The sequence below is a fragment of the Mchenga conophoros genome, linkage group LG22 (assembly GCF_057382185.1).
Source record: "Mchenga conophoros isolate Kocher_MC1m ecotype Shallow Benthic linkage group LG22, M_conophoros_male_GT1.1, whole genome shotgun sequence".
NCBI classification, from domain to species: domain Eukaryota; kingdom Metazoa; phylum Chordata; class Actinopteri; order Cichliformes; family Cichlidae; genus Mchenga; species Mchenga conophoros.
Window position 1 is genome coordinate 20813630 of NC_140546.1, and position 16256 is coordinate 20829885.

Below are 16256 nucleotides of genomic sequence, written 5' to 3' on the forward strand. Positions count from 1 at the left end.
CAACCTGGGGCAGCAGCACTGGCGCGAGCCCTGCACCAAACCCCAGCCGCTCCTGTACCCCCAGCCAGACACGCACATACTGTAACCCACTGGGGGACCGGTGCGCACACACAACAAAAATTTACCACCTTCACATACACACTTACCTGTCCATCCTAACCATATCAAGGTGTGTTTGTCTTTCCCTGCCCACCGTTTTAGGTCCTCCCAGAGCAGGTATTTCCTTCTCTTTCCCACAGACGCACACTCATCCGTGCACACACTGCAGCTTTAGAGGGGGGTTGTCTGTGGGCTGAGTGTGTGAAGCTCGTGCATTGATAACCTGCAGCTCAGAGTCGCTTGGTCTCACTTTGTGGCCGTGCCCATCGCTTGGAGCTGCGCTTCGCTTTCTTTTCTGCTTCCCAACTCTAGGACCGTCTGCGGCCGCGCTCGGACCCCCCGCCTTTGTCACCATGACGCCCATCCAGCCGTTGTTCCTGCTGTTGCTTGGCCTAATAGGAGCCCAAGCTAACTTAGACCTTCGCACAGCCGCCGCCATGGGTAAGAATAATGACCTTTAACCCCTAAAGCCTATGTCTTAACTCCTGTTGATTGTGTGATGCTTTGCTTCTAACACCCGTTTGCCTTTTATCATCATAAAAGTGAACTCATAGAGCAGAAAAACCTCACACAGCTTTTAAAAAGCGAGCATTAGTCTGGTCTCAACAGGTGAGAAATATTGCTCTGATCATCAGTTTGCCTTTTAGGTGAAGGACATAAAAATTTTTTTTGAGTGGTTAGAATCTTTTTGTGTGTTGTGTGTGAATAGGCTGGATGAGATGCTGTATCATCATACATTTTTTTGGGGAAAAATGTATGATGGTTAGATGTGGACACTAACTTTCTGTATATATCATAGCTATTTAAGAATGATAAGTAAGGGACTGGGAGAAAAGGTAAATGGACTGGTTCTTATAGCACTTTATGCAGCTCAACTCTCCTCATTCACCCATTCATACAAGCACTTTTTTACATGCTTCCTATTCAACATTCACACACATTCACACTCTGATGGCTACATCGGAGAGCAACTTGGGGTTGGTATTGTGCCCAAGGACATTTGGCATGCAGACTGGAGCAGCCTAGGATCAAAAGACCAACCTCATAATTAGAAGATGACCTGCTCTACCTCCTGATTAGTAGATGACGTGCTCTGCCACGTGAAAAAAGGGGTTATGATGTTCTTTCAAGTCGTTAATTTGTATAAGCACATTTTGGATAATTGTTTTGTTCAGGATGGAGTGTGGCCGTTGCTGTTTCTTGCATGTCAAAGATTGAGAGGAGGTGTACAGAAGGAGAAGGGGGAGGAGGGAGGGAGAGAGGTGAAGGGCGAGGAGGGAGATCAGTGATATGCAGTAGACGCTGGCTGCAGTTTGCTTAATGATGCCAAAATGCCCGCGTTTACACTGAAAATGCTACGGGTCACCAGCCGTATCGCTGTAGCAAAGCTTAATTTCATCACACCTTTTCTAAAAAAATCTGTCAGAGTCCATGTTTTTTTTGTGAAAATGTAACCACACCTCACGCCTTTTCTTGGTGGAATCTAATTATGGATTAATTATTGATATATTCATGCAAGAGATACTCAACAAGCTTTCTGAAAACACTTAAAGTGGGTCAGTGGCTCTTTTTGTGTCCTCTCTCCATCGCAGTACTTTCACCTTTCCCTCTCTCCACCCTTGCTGCCTCTGTGCGTCCTGTTTCCAGCCCTTCCTCTCATATACATCTCACCACTCTCCATCACCTCTGCCCTCCCCTTTTCCTCTCAACAGCCCTTCACTCCATGCTCCACCCACATCTCCCCTGACTTTCATGATCTCCATCCATCATCATGAGGAATGATGGAATGAGGAATAATTTATAACTTTATAAAATGAATATGAGATTACGGTGACATCTGAGTTGCTTTTCTCTTCACGTGTAGCGGCAGGTTTGTGCAAAGCCCGTCCCACCGACCTCGTGTTCATCATCGACAGCAGTCGCAGTGTTCGCCCCTCAGAGTTTGAGCAAGTTAAAGTCTTCCTGGCAAAAGTCATCGAGGGGCTGAATGTTGGACCCAGCGCCACTCGTGTGGGAGTTGTCAACTATGCCAGCCGCGTTAAGAATGAGGTTTGGATAAAGTTTAAAAAACGATTTCCGACGTTTCTGATTTGTTTTCTCTCATTTCGATCTCACTCACTGCGCTGTTGTGGAACTGTAGGTGTCTCTGAAGACCCACCGCACCAAAGCCGGGCTGATCAAGGCTGTGACCAAAATTGAGCCGCTGTCCACCGGAACCATGACTGGCCTGGCCATCCAGTTTGCAATGAATGTTGCCTTCAGTGAGGCCGAGGGCGCTCGTGCAAAATCTTCTGACGTCGGCAAGGTCTGCCACATGTTTAGATGCGTTTGCACGTGAAATTCACCTCTTTCATAACCGCAATGGTAACTTTATAATCTATTTTGAACCCTCACTGTCACAGGTTGCCATTATTGTGACAGACGGGCGTCCCCAGGACAATGTAAAGGATATAGCTCAACGTGCACGAGACGCCGGCATTGAGATTTTTGCCATCGGTGTGGGACGCGTGGACATGAACACTCTGAGGCAGATGGCCAGCGATCCTCTGGATGACCATGTGGACTATGTGGAGAGCTACAGCGTTATCGAGAAGCTCACCAAGAAGTTCCAGGAGGCCTTTTGTGGTAAGAGGGGGAGAAGGAAGAGATGAGAGAAGGATTAGAGATGTACTGTAGGAGGTATAGATACAGCAGCAAGAAAGAGGGATTCATTATATGCACACCTTCATTCCTGTGGAGAGAGCTGTCTGCTGCTCCCCTGTACTGAGGGTAAGGTGTCTGGACTGTCATCCTTTTCATTCCAATTTATTCTTCTCTCCCTTTTGTCCTCTGCTCGTCCTCGACAAGATTACAATGTATTCATTCAGTCCTTCAAACTCATTTAAAATTCCCCACAGCACGAGGGCATTAGGGTAGAAACAACCTTTTGGAATGAGATTTAGTCCTGTTCTTCAGTCAACTCTCACATAACCGAGAGGCGAGACTGATCTATCTGTAATTACCGATCCATTAGTGCCAATCATTAAGCCTCTAATTAGTGATGCCCTTCGGCGCTCCCAGTCTGCGGCAGCTTCGACTGCTGTTTGCTTCTCGCTTTGCGGCAGCCAGCATCGCTGCACGTGCAGATGATGAGAGCAGCATTATCATAGTGTTGAGGAGGAGCCTGTGCATCACGTTGAAAAATCCTCCAGAAAACTGGATTTTATTAGCTTAAGGCTGCTCCGATCTTTTCCTCCGTTTGCTTTAAGGCTCCACTGGATTTTTGCATCATCTACATATATTCAAACCTGTTCAGGTCAACTGCAGGTCACAGTGGATCATTAAAAAAAATCAATGCTAGAATTTCCCATTTTCAAACTGACATAGTTTTATTTCTCCCTCTAACCCTACCTGCCTGCCCCCTCTTATGTGTGTGTGTGTGTGTTGTGCATGTAAGAAGACCTAGTGTCTGACCTGTGTGCCACTGGGGATCATGACTGTGAGCAGGTATGCATCAGCACACCAGGATCATACAAGTGTGCCTGCAGAGAAGGTTTTACCCTCATGGACAATGGTCGTAGCTGCAGTGGTGAGTGGGTGTTTGTCTCAGAAGGTATGTGTCCAAGTATGATAAATATGCTCTGACATTAACATGCCCCGTGTGTGTCCGTGTGTGTATGTTTTGTTTTTCACCAGCTTGCAGCAACTCCGCAACAGACGTTGTGTTTCTGATCGATGGCTCTAAGAGCGTGCGTCCTGAGAACTTTGAGCTGGTCAAGAAATGGATAAACCAGATCATCGACAAGCTGGACGTCAGTGAAAGCAAGGCTCATGTCGGACTGGTGCAGTACTCCAGCACAGTCAAACCGGTATGAGTCAGTTTTTTCTTTTTTTACATTAGAGTAAGCATTTTCACTTCCACCCTCATCATCATCCTAATTCTGCTCCACCGCAGGAGTTTCCCTTGGGCCGCTACAACAACAAGAAGGACCTCAAAGAAGCTGTGAAAAAGATGGCCTACCTGGAGAGGGGAACCATGACAGGCCAGGCTCTCCGTTATCTGGTAGAAAACAGCTTCAGCCTTGGTCAGGGTGCCCGGCCTGGAGTCACAAAGGTGGGCATCGTCTTCACCGATGGGCGCAGTCAGGACTACATCGGAGAGGCTGCCAAGAAGGCCAAGGAAAACGGTTAGAGGGAGTGGGAAGGTTACGTCTAAAGCAGACTAAAAATATATACTTATGTGAATCAGATGAAGGAACGAGCGCGTTCATTGCAGGCTTTAAGATGTATGCTGTCGGAGTGGGCAATGCAGTTGAGGACGAGCTGAAAGAGATTGCCTCTGAGCCAACCGGAGAGCACTACTTCTACACCGCCGATTTCAAGGCCATGAGCCAGATTGCCAAGAAGCTACAGATTAACGTCTGTAATGGTGAGAAGTTTTAAACAAATGTGTTGTTATACTTCACAAATCACACAAATCTTTAACCCGTGTGTTCTTGGCTCCACAGGTGACCCTTGTGAATGCGACTCCCTTGTAAAGTTCCAAAAGAAAGTTGAAGCTGCCCTACAGGCACTAACAAAAAAACATATCCTTTATGACAGGTGACACTGTCTGAGGATATTATTTTGGGAGGGAGGGTGTTAAAGTTGTTTTCGCACTGTCTGATTTATTGACTGCCTTCACAGTTTCTCTCCTTGACAGAATCTTACTAGAGAGCATGTCGAAGAGGATCGCCTTGCTGGAGAACAAAATCGTCTAAGGACTCGTATCCCATTACTCACATGCACCCATGTACAAATACAAACACACATACACACACACAAAATTTACTTCCTGTAAAATATTGAAGACACACCCCTCTCCATATCAATGTGTGTGTGTGTGATAATCCAGGCCTTGGCTCTTTCCTACCCCTCCAAACCACCTCTTGTTTTTCTACACTTCTGCTCTTGTCTCTTCTACCCTTGGGACACAAACGTTGGTTACCACATGAACATGCCTCTCTGTGTGTGTTTGTGTGTCTGTTTGTGTGTGTATGTGCCCTGAAGGTCATCCTCCAAAGCCAGCCTGTGTGTTTGCTAATAAAAGTCTTCCCTCATAGGGAAACGGTGATGGAACGCTGAAGGGTTTTTCTTTGTTGCTGCCACAGTGTTGAAGTTCCTGAAACCCCAGAGAGTGTGTGTCTTGTCATGTCAAACGAAGCAGCACATCACCTTCACTTGTTTGTCTGTTTATATGTCACTGTCATATTTCCCTATTCCTTCATCTTCTTCATTTTTTTCTCCTATCATCCTCACAAAAGTTATCTTGCATTGTATATGATATATACAGGTAAATTAATATAAGATATGTCTGATACTAAGGACACATCATTGATTTCTTTTTATTTTCCTAAATAAAGGTGATTCAGGAAGTAAACAGAAAATTGTGAAACCATTATATCCCACTCTAGAATTACACGTGCACATACAGACACAACAAATAATTTATACAGTTTTAGTTACTTTAATATAAAAGATTGTGGAAAAACCCAGAGGTTCCACAACATGGTTTCCAGAGGACCAGAAGGACTGGGTTGATATTGCCAGCATGTCTGCCACACATTAGCTCAGTGACCTGATTCAGCACACAGACATTTTAGGTACTTCCCAGGTGGCAATGTCCAAGACAAAGTCCGAGATGTTTGCGGTAAAGTGCTGGGTTCTTGTATAATTAAAGGATTGCTGCAGTTGTGAAGGTAACAGAATGACATCAGCTAATCTACCATTTAATTTCAGTGATTTTGACTAAATGATAAAAGTAATTATATCATCATCATACATATTAACCCTGACTGGTGTCTGTTTCACATTAAATATTAAACTTAAGCTTTGTCATTTTTGTAATATCAGTAATTTTATGACCTTGCTCAAGGCTTTGGTAATTGATGGGGAATGTGTAAGTTTACAGCTTGCATAATTAGTAAACACAAAATACTATCCAGGTAAAAAGACTAATTGGGATCAATGTCTTTTTCAAGAGAGATCTAGCCAAGATCGCAGCAGAAATTGCAGAAAAGTATAATATAATAGTTCTACAGATATACTATGTGTCCAAAAAAAGACTGGAGTGATTACAGTGTAGAACACAGAGTGGGTACAATAAAGCAGAGTCATAAGAATACTTTCAAAACAGGTGATTTCTTTATTTTATATATATCCCTTCATGTATCATCTTGACTAAAACCTGTTTATCAGTATGAGCAAAGGCATTAGGAATAAAATAAAATAAAAAAAAACCCGCCTGAAATGAACACATGCTCACTTTGTAAAGAAAAGAGAAAACAGCGACTTATGGATACGCTGTTACTGAGAGTAACATTTAAAGAGACAACAGCCGCCTGCTGTTTATCACAGGAAAGTTGCGCATACGTCACGATGACGTTGCACGGGGGAAGCTCGCCAAGATCTGAGCGGAAGGAGCGTGTGAAAACTCTACATTATTCCCGGTGCCTTACGCAAGATAGTTTTAAGTTTAACTCGGCATTATGTCCACGATGCCCAGTCCAAATATAAATCAGCGGCTCGCGTTGTTTTCATTACCGGAAATCGTCATAGCTGCGGCTGAAAGAGTCTGCAGCATCTGCTAGCGTAGCGAGCTAACCGCCGCCGGCGTTCACGGTCAGGAAGCCGGGTGGGAAAAAAAAGGTGGCGCTCTCTGAAGGTGGTTCGTCGGTGTTAATAATTTGCGAAGCAGACGATTGCGCAGTAAAAATAAGAAGACCGGCGGCAGATACCTCGAGGTTGTGTCAGTGAAGAAGAATACATGTTTTCAGCTAACGTTAAGGGTTAGCGTTAAATTAATACTTTAGGCTAACTGCTGCTCGGTAACGACAGGCAGCTCAACTCTACAAAGGTGCTCCGGGACATGGCCAGTAATCCCGCGGCTACCTGCCAGGCTAATGGAGGCAGCAAGCCGGGAGGAGTGCCCGCCGCTCGGCGTTCGTGTGGCCACCGGTCCGAGTCTGAATCTGATGCTGGACCGACTTCGAAGAGCTTAGCGCGATTGTGCAGCAGGGATGACGGGGAGCGGAGAGCGGCTCTGGAGGAGTTAAGCCAAGGGGTTCTCCTGTGTTTAGACCTGGAGCGGCACGGCTCGGAGCGACTGCGTAAACAAACTCTTCTGCATCTGCTCCGGCTGTCCAGGTCGTGTCCGCTGCAGGAAGTACGGGAGAGAGCCGTCGAGCTCCTGCGGACCGCACAGGTAATGCATGCACAATTCACCGACAGACTTCCCCTTCTTCTGTGAGGTTTGCAGGCCGCATTAACTGACAGATAGGGGGGAAAAAAATCTTACTCCAATAGCGCTCGGGCACCTTTTGTACCATTAAAGGACTTTTAGGTACTCTCAGGAGGACTGCTTTTGCTTTGCATGATGACGTTATAAGGTTAGGTAAGGGTAGGTTCACCTCTCTCATCAGCTGATGGTGATTTTTATTGCTACCGGACTGCTGCTGGTTTCATCAGACTGTAGGTGATGCAAGACTCTGAAGCGGTGTGCACAAACAACCGGGCCGGACACGCCCCCTCCCGCTGCCTGAAAAACACACCACCAGCAGACACGGCCCAGTGTAGCTTCTAGAAATTAAAAAGGCAGGCTGCTTTAGACGCCTTTCATTTGTGTTTGTGCTGAAAATAACAAACAGGGCAACGTTTAGCGTCCGAGCTTCCGATGTCAGTGAGTTTTAACGCGTGTTTTGGTTAAACGTGGAAGTTTGAAGCGTGCTAGTTACGAAACGGGTGTCCTGTTACGGTTCAAAGAAGGTCTAGGCAAGCTAAAGGAGGCTGAGGCGTTGTTAAGCTGAACATATTTCATATAAGCATATCAGCGATTTGGATAAATGTGAATATTTACAATGGTAAACTTTTTTGTGCATGGAAAAAGTCTGAAAAGGTATTTTTCGCGTGTCAGTCACAGAAATGAGCTGCGTTTGAGGTTGATTTCCGTAGACAAGATGAATCCTTTAGGGTTGATTGGAATCTTGACTGAAATTTTGATAAACCAGAGCAATAATCAAGTACAAACTGAATGATAATTACGTGTTGTTTGTGTCTTCTTTTGTTGCCAGGAGCAAGGAGTCCAGGTACCTCGGGCTCTGGCCTCAGGTCCAAGTGCCTTTATCCCTGCAAAAGAGGTGTGTATGCAACTTAATAAAAAAGAATGAGTTTCCGGATTACTACAAGTATGTTTTTGCTATTTCCATTGTTTGTGTGTCAGACTTGCACCCTGTCTAGATGCCAGATTGTTTTTTTTCCCCCTCAGGTTGATGTCAGAGTGGCACACAGCTGGCCTTCATGTCTAATCCTGTGATTTTTACAGGGCTTGTTTCAGGTTGCTAACATAATGAACTAACAGCTGTTACTTTGAACTTAAGCTTTTCATATAAATATAATTGAAATGTTCTAAACTTAAAAATATATTTGAATCTCCATTGGCCTACATTTTTTTCCCACAGGGTTTTTTATGTAAGTTTATTTTTAAATTATTTTCCGTTTTAGAAACAGACATACGTAATGACCTAACAGACTTGCTCATTGAAATGATGCTATTTATTCTGCTGCAATACTACACTGCCTGTTGCATTCAACAGATGCAACACCTGAGCTGAGTTGCCAAAGCTAGTGGCTGATAATGTCTTAGCTCATAATGTGACTCATTCAGATTTCTTTTTCTTTTCTTTTTCATAAAGAAGAAGAAACCTTAATTAAGTTTACTCAGGATTCAGTTATGTTTTGTTTTTTTTCCTCTTTAGATTTTAAAAGGAGGGCCAAACCAGGATGTCCTGATTGAGTCTTTTCTTTCGCTGGGGCGTGTGGATCACATCTCTATGGTCATGGCGATGCACCCAGCCTACCTCTGCTGCTTCCTAAAGACCCAGCATGCTTTGTTGGAGATGGACGGCCCCTTGCCCCGTCACTGGAGACACTACATTGCTGTCATGGTAAGAAAAATGTTTTTTAGCCTCCAACTTTAATTACTTTTCAGCAGAAAGCTGACAAATTGCTTCGAACGGGGTTTCATCATAATTTGGACTGTTTGTAAAACACTATTCAGCCTCCTTTAAGGTCTTTTGTAGGAGACATGTGAAATAGTATATGTAGTTCCTTAAAAAGAAATCATATGTAGTGTGTACTGCAGCCATGTGCATGCACGATGAACCAAATAAAGAATTAACAATTGTGAACATCAAAGTAAATTCTCACTCTCAAACAGACGAGATTGTTATTTTAGATTTTTTCCATCGTAGTAGTTCTGACACTTGAGGTTAAATCGTTTTGTCATTGATACAAAATGATTATAGTTCTTTGGTCTCCATTTAATCTTTTCTACTGTTCAAACAAAATCTTAGAGTAGAGTTGTGTGTGTGTGTGTGTGTGTGTGTGTGTGTGTTTAAACACCAGAACCTTTAATTGGCCTGATGTACTAGTTAGAGCAGTGGGTAATATTGGTGGACTTGATGTGTGATGTTTGGTACGAGTTCTGAGCATTTGAGTGTGAATGCTATGGAAACACACTTATGTGTTGTCTGACGGCAATGACTGTGTGTGCAGGTAGAAGGCTCAGGTCCTTTGTTGTCCTCTGTCTTCTCTCCGGGACCTTAGAAGTCTCACTTAGAGGATTACAATTGCAAGCACTGATGTTAATGGTCCGTTTTCAGTAGGGATAGAATGAAATATAAACACAGCAATAAAAACTGTATTGCTTCCTCCTGCTACAGCAATAAACTGGTGCTAAATACTGACATTGTTATTAAATGCTGCAGGCGTTCTAAACAGTTCTAAACCACCACATGTTTGACTTTCCAGAATTCCTGCTTCATGGCTTCTTGTCGTGACACATAGTAATGTGTAGGGAAAAGAAAAACAAATGAGAACGTTAACTAAGTCAAAATACCAGATTACAGTGGATTATCACATAATTCCTGCTTTTTTTGCTTTTCACCCCTCAGTCATAAAAGGCTGATGGGGTATTGTCGTCACCCCACTGAACGGGCAGCTATGTGGACACCCAAGATTGTAAACATTAAGAACGAAGCTACGAAGGAGTTTCAAATTGATACCATAGGTGTGTCTAAACATCTCTGAAGAGTTTGAATCTGTGACCTCGAGGTCAAGGTCGGAGCTCAGGTTTCCTGAAAGTCTTGTGAATGTGAAAACTTGAGAAGGAAGACCCCAAGGATTTTGAAGTTGATACCATACATGCTTCTATTAACAATCTCTGAGGAGTTCGGCTCTCAGTGACTTTGACCTCAAGGTGAGAGGTCAGGTTTTCTGAAAATCTTGTGAATGACTTAACAACTTGAGAATAAGGCGACATAGGATTTTGAAATTGATACCATATGTGTGTCTGCTAGGACACTGAGGGGTAGCACCAGCTGTTGCCAGTATTTTCCAGTGTTTTTCATTGTTATGTATTTACGTATTTTCGATGCTTGTCTTGCCTATGATCAGAGTGTTGTGAATATGGTTTTATCATATTCGCTTCTAACTGGCTCCATGTTAACTCCAGAACTGAATTTAAACTTCTTCTCCTCACCATAAAATCTGGATTAATCGAACTCCATCATATTTGAAGCCCTTCTGGTGTCATGTTATCTCAACAGAGCACTGTTCTGCCAGACTACGGGCTTACTTGTGACTCCTAGTTCTACTTTTAGAAATTCTAAAAGTAGAATAAAGATATGGGGCTCTTCCCTAACACCAGCTCCCAGTTTGGATCCTGGAGACAGACCCCCTCTCTTCTTTTAAGATTAGTCTGAAACTTTCTTTTTTAATAAAACTTATTTGTAGTTTTCACCTGATGTCAGAGCTACTGGGACACAGCTGCCTGGAGGGCAAAACAGAACTCTGGTCCATTGTCCTCCAGTCCGTACTTTGAAAGCTTTCATCCTGGTAGCAGTGCAAGCTGAGGGATTCTTTACAAGATATAGGTAGATGTCACAAAACTGGAGCACTGGGAGAGACGTCACCACTATCAGGGACTTTTTGAAAAAGCTGCAGAGGCAGAATATGCATCTCAAGTCCCCAAAATTCACAGTTCTCTTTATATCTTAGTTTTTCCGCCATGGATGGATAATCAAAGTGGTCTTAGCTTGTCCTGCAGTACTACTAACTGTCTCTTATTGGTTGTGATGGCAAGGGTAGCGTGTTGGCTAGTTGTTGACTAAAAACTATGAATAGTTATGGCTGGATTACATGACCCTGAAGCTTCCTTATTAATGCAGCTGTAGGCTCAGGCTGCTCTGGACTTCATTTCCCACTCTCCTCTTTTCACTCCTAATGCAATGTCACCAACTTTTGTCCCAGCTGGTCATGGTAGATTGCTCCCCTGCTCTTAGCTTGGTGCTACAGGAGATTTCTTCCTGTTAAAAGGAAGTTCTTTTTTCCCCCCACTGTTGCTGAGTGCAGATCTTTATATTGTAAAATAAAGCACTTTGGAGCAGCTGTTGTTGTGAATTGCAGTTGTATTAAATTGCAGTTGCCTTTATTACTGACGGAAATGCATTATTATAATATTGCAAGAGAGAGAAAGTATGCTTGTTTATAGAATTTTGAATTAATGTTAAGACATTTTGTAGTATAACCTGGGAATGTAGCTTCAGTTAGATGTTAATACTGTAATGTTATGATGCTGTGCCTTGGACTTATGTTTTTTCAATTTGAAAAATGTTTATACAGATTTTTGCTATACTGACTGAACTCAAATTTGAGATGTGATCATATATTTGTATAATAGAGTATTTAGAAGGTCGCATTCTTAATGCTTAAACATCTGCATTCAGTTGGCAAATAACACACGTTTTGGTAATGGTCACTGAACAGTAATGGCAATGAAACCTTCAGGGACATTCAGAAATTGTTTCATAGCAAAACAGTAAGACATCCAAAGACTGTTAGTGCCTTTCTGCTAATGCGATCTATGTGTCTTCAGTATTGCTTCACATTAACAGCCCGTAACACTTTAGAAATACCACTCACTGCACCCACCTGTGCAAGTTCAGCTGTGTTGTTTTAACCTCTGACACTTTCTCTGCATTATGGATTTGTTGCACACAGATATGTGAACAGAGAATGTGTGAAGCGTTGTTTTCAGTGGTCAGGGTTAGAGTTTCTCTTCCCGGCTGTTAACTTGGACCGTTCTTTGCGTCTGGCAGGCTGCAGCTCGGCACCACTGCTCATACCTGGTGCAGCAGCACAGCGCAGGCTACTTGGAGGCCGGAGGGGAGGAGAGCTGGCTAAGCGGCCTGGAGCACGCTCCCGCCAAACTCCGCAGCCTGCAAACACTCAACAAGCTGCTGGCACACAGACCCTGGCTCATTACGCAGCAGCACATCCAGGTCAGACACATCTCCCGCTCGCCCACTCACTCCCTGTGTCTTACTCCAACTCTAATTTCTGACTTGAATCCAAACTCACTCCCTCAGTGACTCAGCCGCTATTTCCTGTGTGGTAAACACCCAATTGTCTTCCATATAAAGAGTAGCAGACCCTATCATTTTGCATCAGCACAGACAGGTGTAGTTCCGCCTCTTTAAATCTGATACCTAGGACTGTGAGAGTGAAATATCTGATTTTCATTACCATAGTCAAAAGAATTGACAATGACAATATTAGTGTGATATCTTTTTTTTGGGGGGGGGCGGTTTGCCTTCTTTGTCACAGTCACCCCAGATGTGTATCTCAACGGAGATAGCACTTGAGTGTGCTTAACTGTGCACGCTGATCACCTGAGTCAGACAAGCACTGGGTGACTAGTTTGAGCAAACCCTAAATGAAGCTGCCTTCGTGTGTTGTTTCTCTGTACAAGGTACCACATTGTTGGCATGCACAAAAGTCTATCTGCAACTGCTTTTAAAAGATTAACTTGAGAACCATCTAACAGGATCAAACATAACACTGATATCTTCTTAAAGTTTAAGTGTATCAAAGTGCTTCCAGTAGAATTTTCTACTGTCTAAAATTGCAGTTAAGGGAAATTGCTAAATTAGATAATGCGGCTTATCTTTAGTGCAGACAGGCAAATCAAACCACCAACAAATGCCAAACCGGTAACACCCCCAGCAAACTGGTCCACAGCCTGGCATTAATTTCCAGCAAACACACAATCTGAAACTGCATGAGCCCAACATCTGCCTATCTGTCCTGCAGGAACTGGTGTGCCCCGGAGCAGAGCCTCGCTGGTCACTGGCTGAACTGATACACGCCGTGGTGCTCATGGCGCACGCTCACTCGTTGTGCTCGTTCGTTTGGGGCTGTGGTTTAAACCCAGAACCTGACCACATTGGGGGCTACACCTTTCAGCCTCCATCACTTTCTCACAGTCCTCACAGCCCCGCACACAGCCCCGCTCACGAGGACGGCAGGCACGAGGTGAGTCAAACAGATGTTCTGATCTCAGGCCTAACAGGCTTAAAATGACAGGAGGGTGGAGGTAGTTGATTTAAAGTTTAGTAACAGCCAAAAGATACCCACTCACTTAGGAAAGAAAACTGCGAACACACACTGAAACAACAAAGCGCCGACTTCATTTATCTGATCTTCTCCAGCTGGCTGATGGAGCCGTGGAGGTGGAGGTGCTGATGAAGAGGATGGTGGAGCTGCAGCAGCAGCAGGAGGAGGAGTGCACACAGGAGGAGATGGTTACTCGCTTTGAAAGGGAGAGGAGCGAAAGCATACCTACGGGTACAGATCTGACTGCTTACCCCTGCATCACTCTCAGTCACCTGTTGACTCACCACTTCCTCTCTGTTGTTGGTTTAGCGGTGGTGAGGGGCGCTCCACCTGACCTGGTGTTGCGTCTTGTGGAGGAACCAGAATTCAGATATGAGGACTTTGCTCCCAGAGGAGAGCAGGCACCACCCACCATGCGAGCACAGGTAGTTTAAGGCATATTTTTCCTTTTTTAAAATCTATGTCAAACTTATTATAGTGAGCAACACTCCTTGATTTTTTTGTGCCTTGTGTTGTAGATGGTAACGTTGTTAATGGTTGTGTCTCATGTGTAGGACTATTCATGGGAGGACCATGGATTCTCTCTGCTTAACAGGCTCCTGCCAGACATGGGCCAGCTATTGGATGAAAACTTTCAGGTACCATCACCAAAGGCTGCTGTGTGGGTGATGTGAAAGGTCTATCTCTTGAAGTGCATGTTACACTACTTCACCTAGCTGAGACTAAGAATGGGAGGAGATACTGTTGACCTCCTTGTTTGTTTATACACTTGAAATAAAACTGCTTAGTGTCAGGAAAAAGAAGTGGGTGGTGAATACATGTGTATTGTAGAAAAGGGTTTTCCTGGCTTAGAGTAGACTGCAAATACACAGAAATCTTTTTATTTGCACTTATTCCAGATCATTCGGTAAATAAACAAATGACTGACACCAATCCCAGCTCATTTTTCTTTTGTGAATTTTACAAGCATCACCTGGTTTGGTTAGACTGTATATAAAGGATGGAGGTCTGAAAAGTGAAGCCACTTTTGGAAGTGTTTAAATCTGTATTCTGTATAATGGTCTACAGGAGGTGATCTTCTATAAAGTTATAAAAAAGTGAACTGAGCAAACACTAATGTGAATTTGCAGATTGTGTGCAACTTGACCTACCACAGGATGGCCATGCATGAAGGCGTGGATACTCACACTCTAAGAAAAGCTCTGTGGAACTACATCCACTGTCTTTATGGAATACGGTGGGTGTAAAGGTGCCACCCATGCAAAAGTTCAGCCACCTTTAACATTTCTCTACTGTAGCATTAACATTTATGTCACTTCGCAAGTCCAGATACGATGATTACGACTACGGCAGTGTGAACGTGTTGCTGGAACGCTCTCTGAAGGTGTTTGTAAAAACCATGGCCTGTCACCCCGAGCAGACCACAGCACGCATTTACCACTCCTTCTGGAGACACTTCAGACACTCTGAAAAGGTATGACAAGTTCAAACAGGCACTTAACCTGGCCTCCTCTGTCACGTATCATTTGACATTTTAACACGTCATCTCTCTTTGGTACCCTCAGAATCAACTAATGTATCATTTGGCATTTTAGTGCGTCCTTCCTTTTTTAAATGTCATCAGAGAAGGAAGTGTTACAGCGTGTCACCTTGTGAACTGAAGGAAATGACATGTTTCTTTTTATTTTTTTTTCTTCTTTTTTTGGGTGCAGGTTCATGCCAACCTAATAGTGATGGAAGCCCGGCTACAGGCGGCACTTCTCTACATCTTACGAGCTATTACACACTACATGAGATGACAGCCTCGCTTCACTTGCACACATTTTTGCAGATGCTGAGCCAGCTGTGATTTACACCACAGTCCAATCCTTGTACACACACACACACACACACATACACTACAGTGAATGTTTGCTCATTCATATCGTATGTTTCAGTGTTAATGTTTTGATGCTGCTTTGCGCCTGGAATGTCATGCATTTAAATTGCGTTACCATTTTTTGTCTTTATTTTGTTCCTTTTCTTCTTTTTTGCACTGAAGTCTATCATTAGGTTTTAATTTCACACTTGAACCTCAAGTGGTGCTGTCTTGCACACATTCTTGTCACACAGACGCCAGGTGCAGTGGTGCAATTGGGTCTGGCATATCAAAATCAGTGTGGTGATTCAGATTGTTTTCATTGCTGAATGTTTGCTTGTCAGACAAACGCCATTGATCACACCAGTACTACTGATGACTCAGTCCTCTCTGTCTGTTGCACACTGAGGCTGAGATGAGACAAACAGCTTGTATTTCTATATACAATAAAAGTTACTTTGTTATCAAAATCAACAGTGTTGTGTGTGGTTTTTTTTTTTTTTTTTTTTTAAGTCTTTCCTTCTTATAATGGATATGGGCAGTTTGGGCTAATTAAGTTACATTAACAAACCGCAAGATGGCGACAAAGGCTTAAAAAAACTTTTTGAAGGTAAGTTTTTCTTGTGCAACTCTAATTATAACGATGTGCCAATAACATCTGTCCGATTTCTGTTGAAATATGCAGATCACAGACAGAAAGGTGCCGGCACAGTGAGCCGCCACACTCCCAAAAGCATCTGCTGCACTTCTGCCTTCTTGCACGCGGATGTCACACATCTTATTCAGTCTTCCTGTCGTTCACACGAGTTGGCTAAACGTGTAGCGCACC

General features: G+C 43.6%; 2 protein-coding genes across 6 annotated transcripts; both read left to right on the forward strand.

Annotated features, from left to right (window-relative positions):
• The first annotated feature begins 246 nt into the window (after positions 1 to 246).
• Positions 247 to 5191, forward strand: matn1 (matrilin 1). 3 transcript variants are annotated; one of them, XM_085262904.1, is made up of 10 exons: positions 247 to 540; positions 1964 to 2148; positions 2240 to 2404; positions 2502 to 2724; positions 3536 to 3667; positions 3775 to 3947; positions 4034 to 4265; positions 4355 to 4507; positions 4587 to 4662; positions 4787 to 5191. In XM_085262904.1, the coding sequence occupies exons 1-10, from the start codon at positions 453 to 455 to the stop codon at positions 4836 to 4838; spliced, it is 1479 nt and encodes a 492-aa protein (XP_085119030.1). In that variant the 5' UTR covers positions 247 to 452; the 3' UTR covers positions 4839 to 5191. The 3 variants fall into 3 exon arrangements, with proteins under 3 accessions (XP_085119030.1, XP_085119031.1, XP_085119032.1); XM_085262905.1 differs by having other exon boundaries at positions 3539 to 3667; XM_085262906.1 differs by lacking the exon at positions 3536 to 3667.
• A 1306-nt stretch (positions 5192 to 6497) lies between these two features.
• sesn2 (sestrin 2) lies at positions 6498 to 15897 on the forward strand. 3 transcript variants are annotated; one of them, XM_085262897.1, is made up of 11 exons: positions 6498 to 7321; positions 8187 to 8252; positions 8871 to 9059; positions 12273 to 12455; positions 13267 to 13488; positions 13665 to 13800; positions 13879 to 13994; positions 14124 to 14207; positions 14700 to 14806; positions 14899 to 15043; positions 15282 to 15897. In XM_085262897.1, exons 1-11 carry the CDS (start codon positions 6986 to 6988, stop codon positions 15366 to 15368), a joined length of 1671 nt encoding a protein of 556 aa, XP_085119023.1. In that variant the 5' UTR covers positions 6498 to 6985; the 3' UTR covers positions 15369 to 15897. The 3 variants fall into 3 exon arrangements, with proteins under 3 accessions (XP_085119023.1, XP_085119022.1, XP_085119024.1); XM_085262896.1 differs by having other exon boundaries at positions 13665 to 13994; XM_085262898.1 differs by lacking the exon at positions 6498 to 7321 and adding an exon at positions 7678 to 7795 and having other exon boundaries at positions 13665 to 13994.
• Positions 15898 to 16256: the final 359 nt, after the last annotated feature.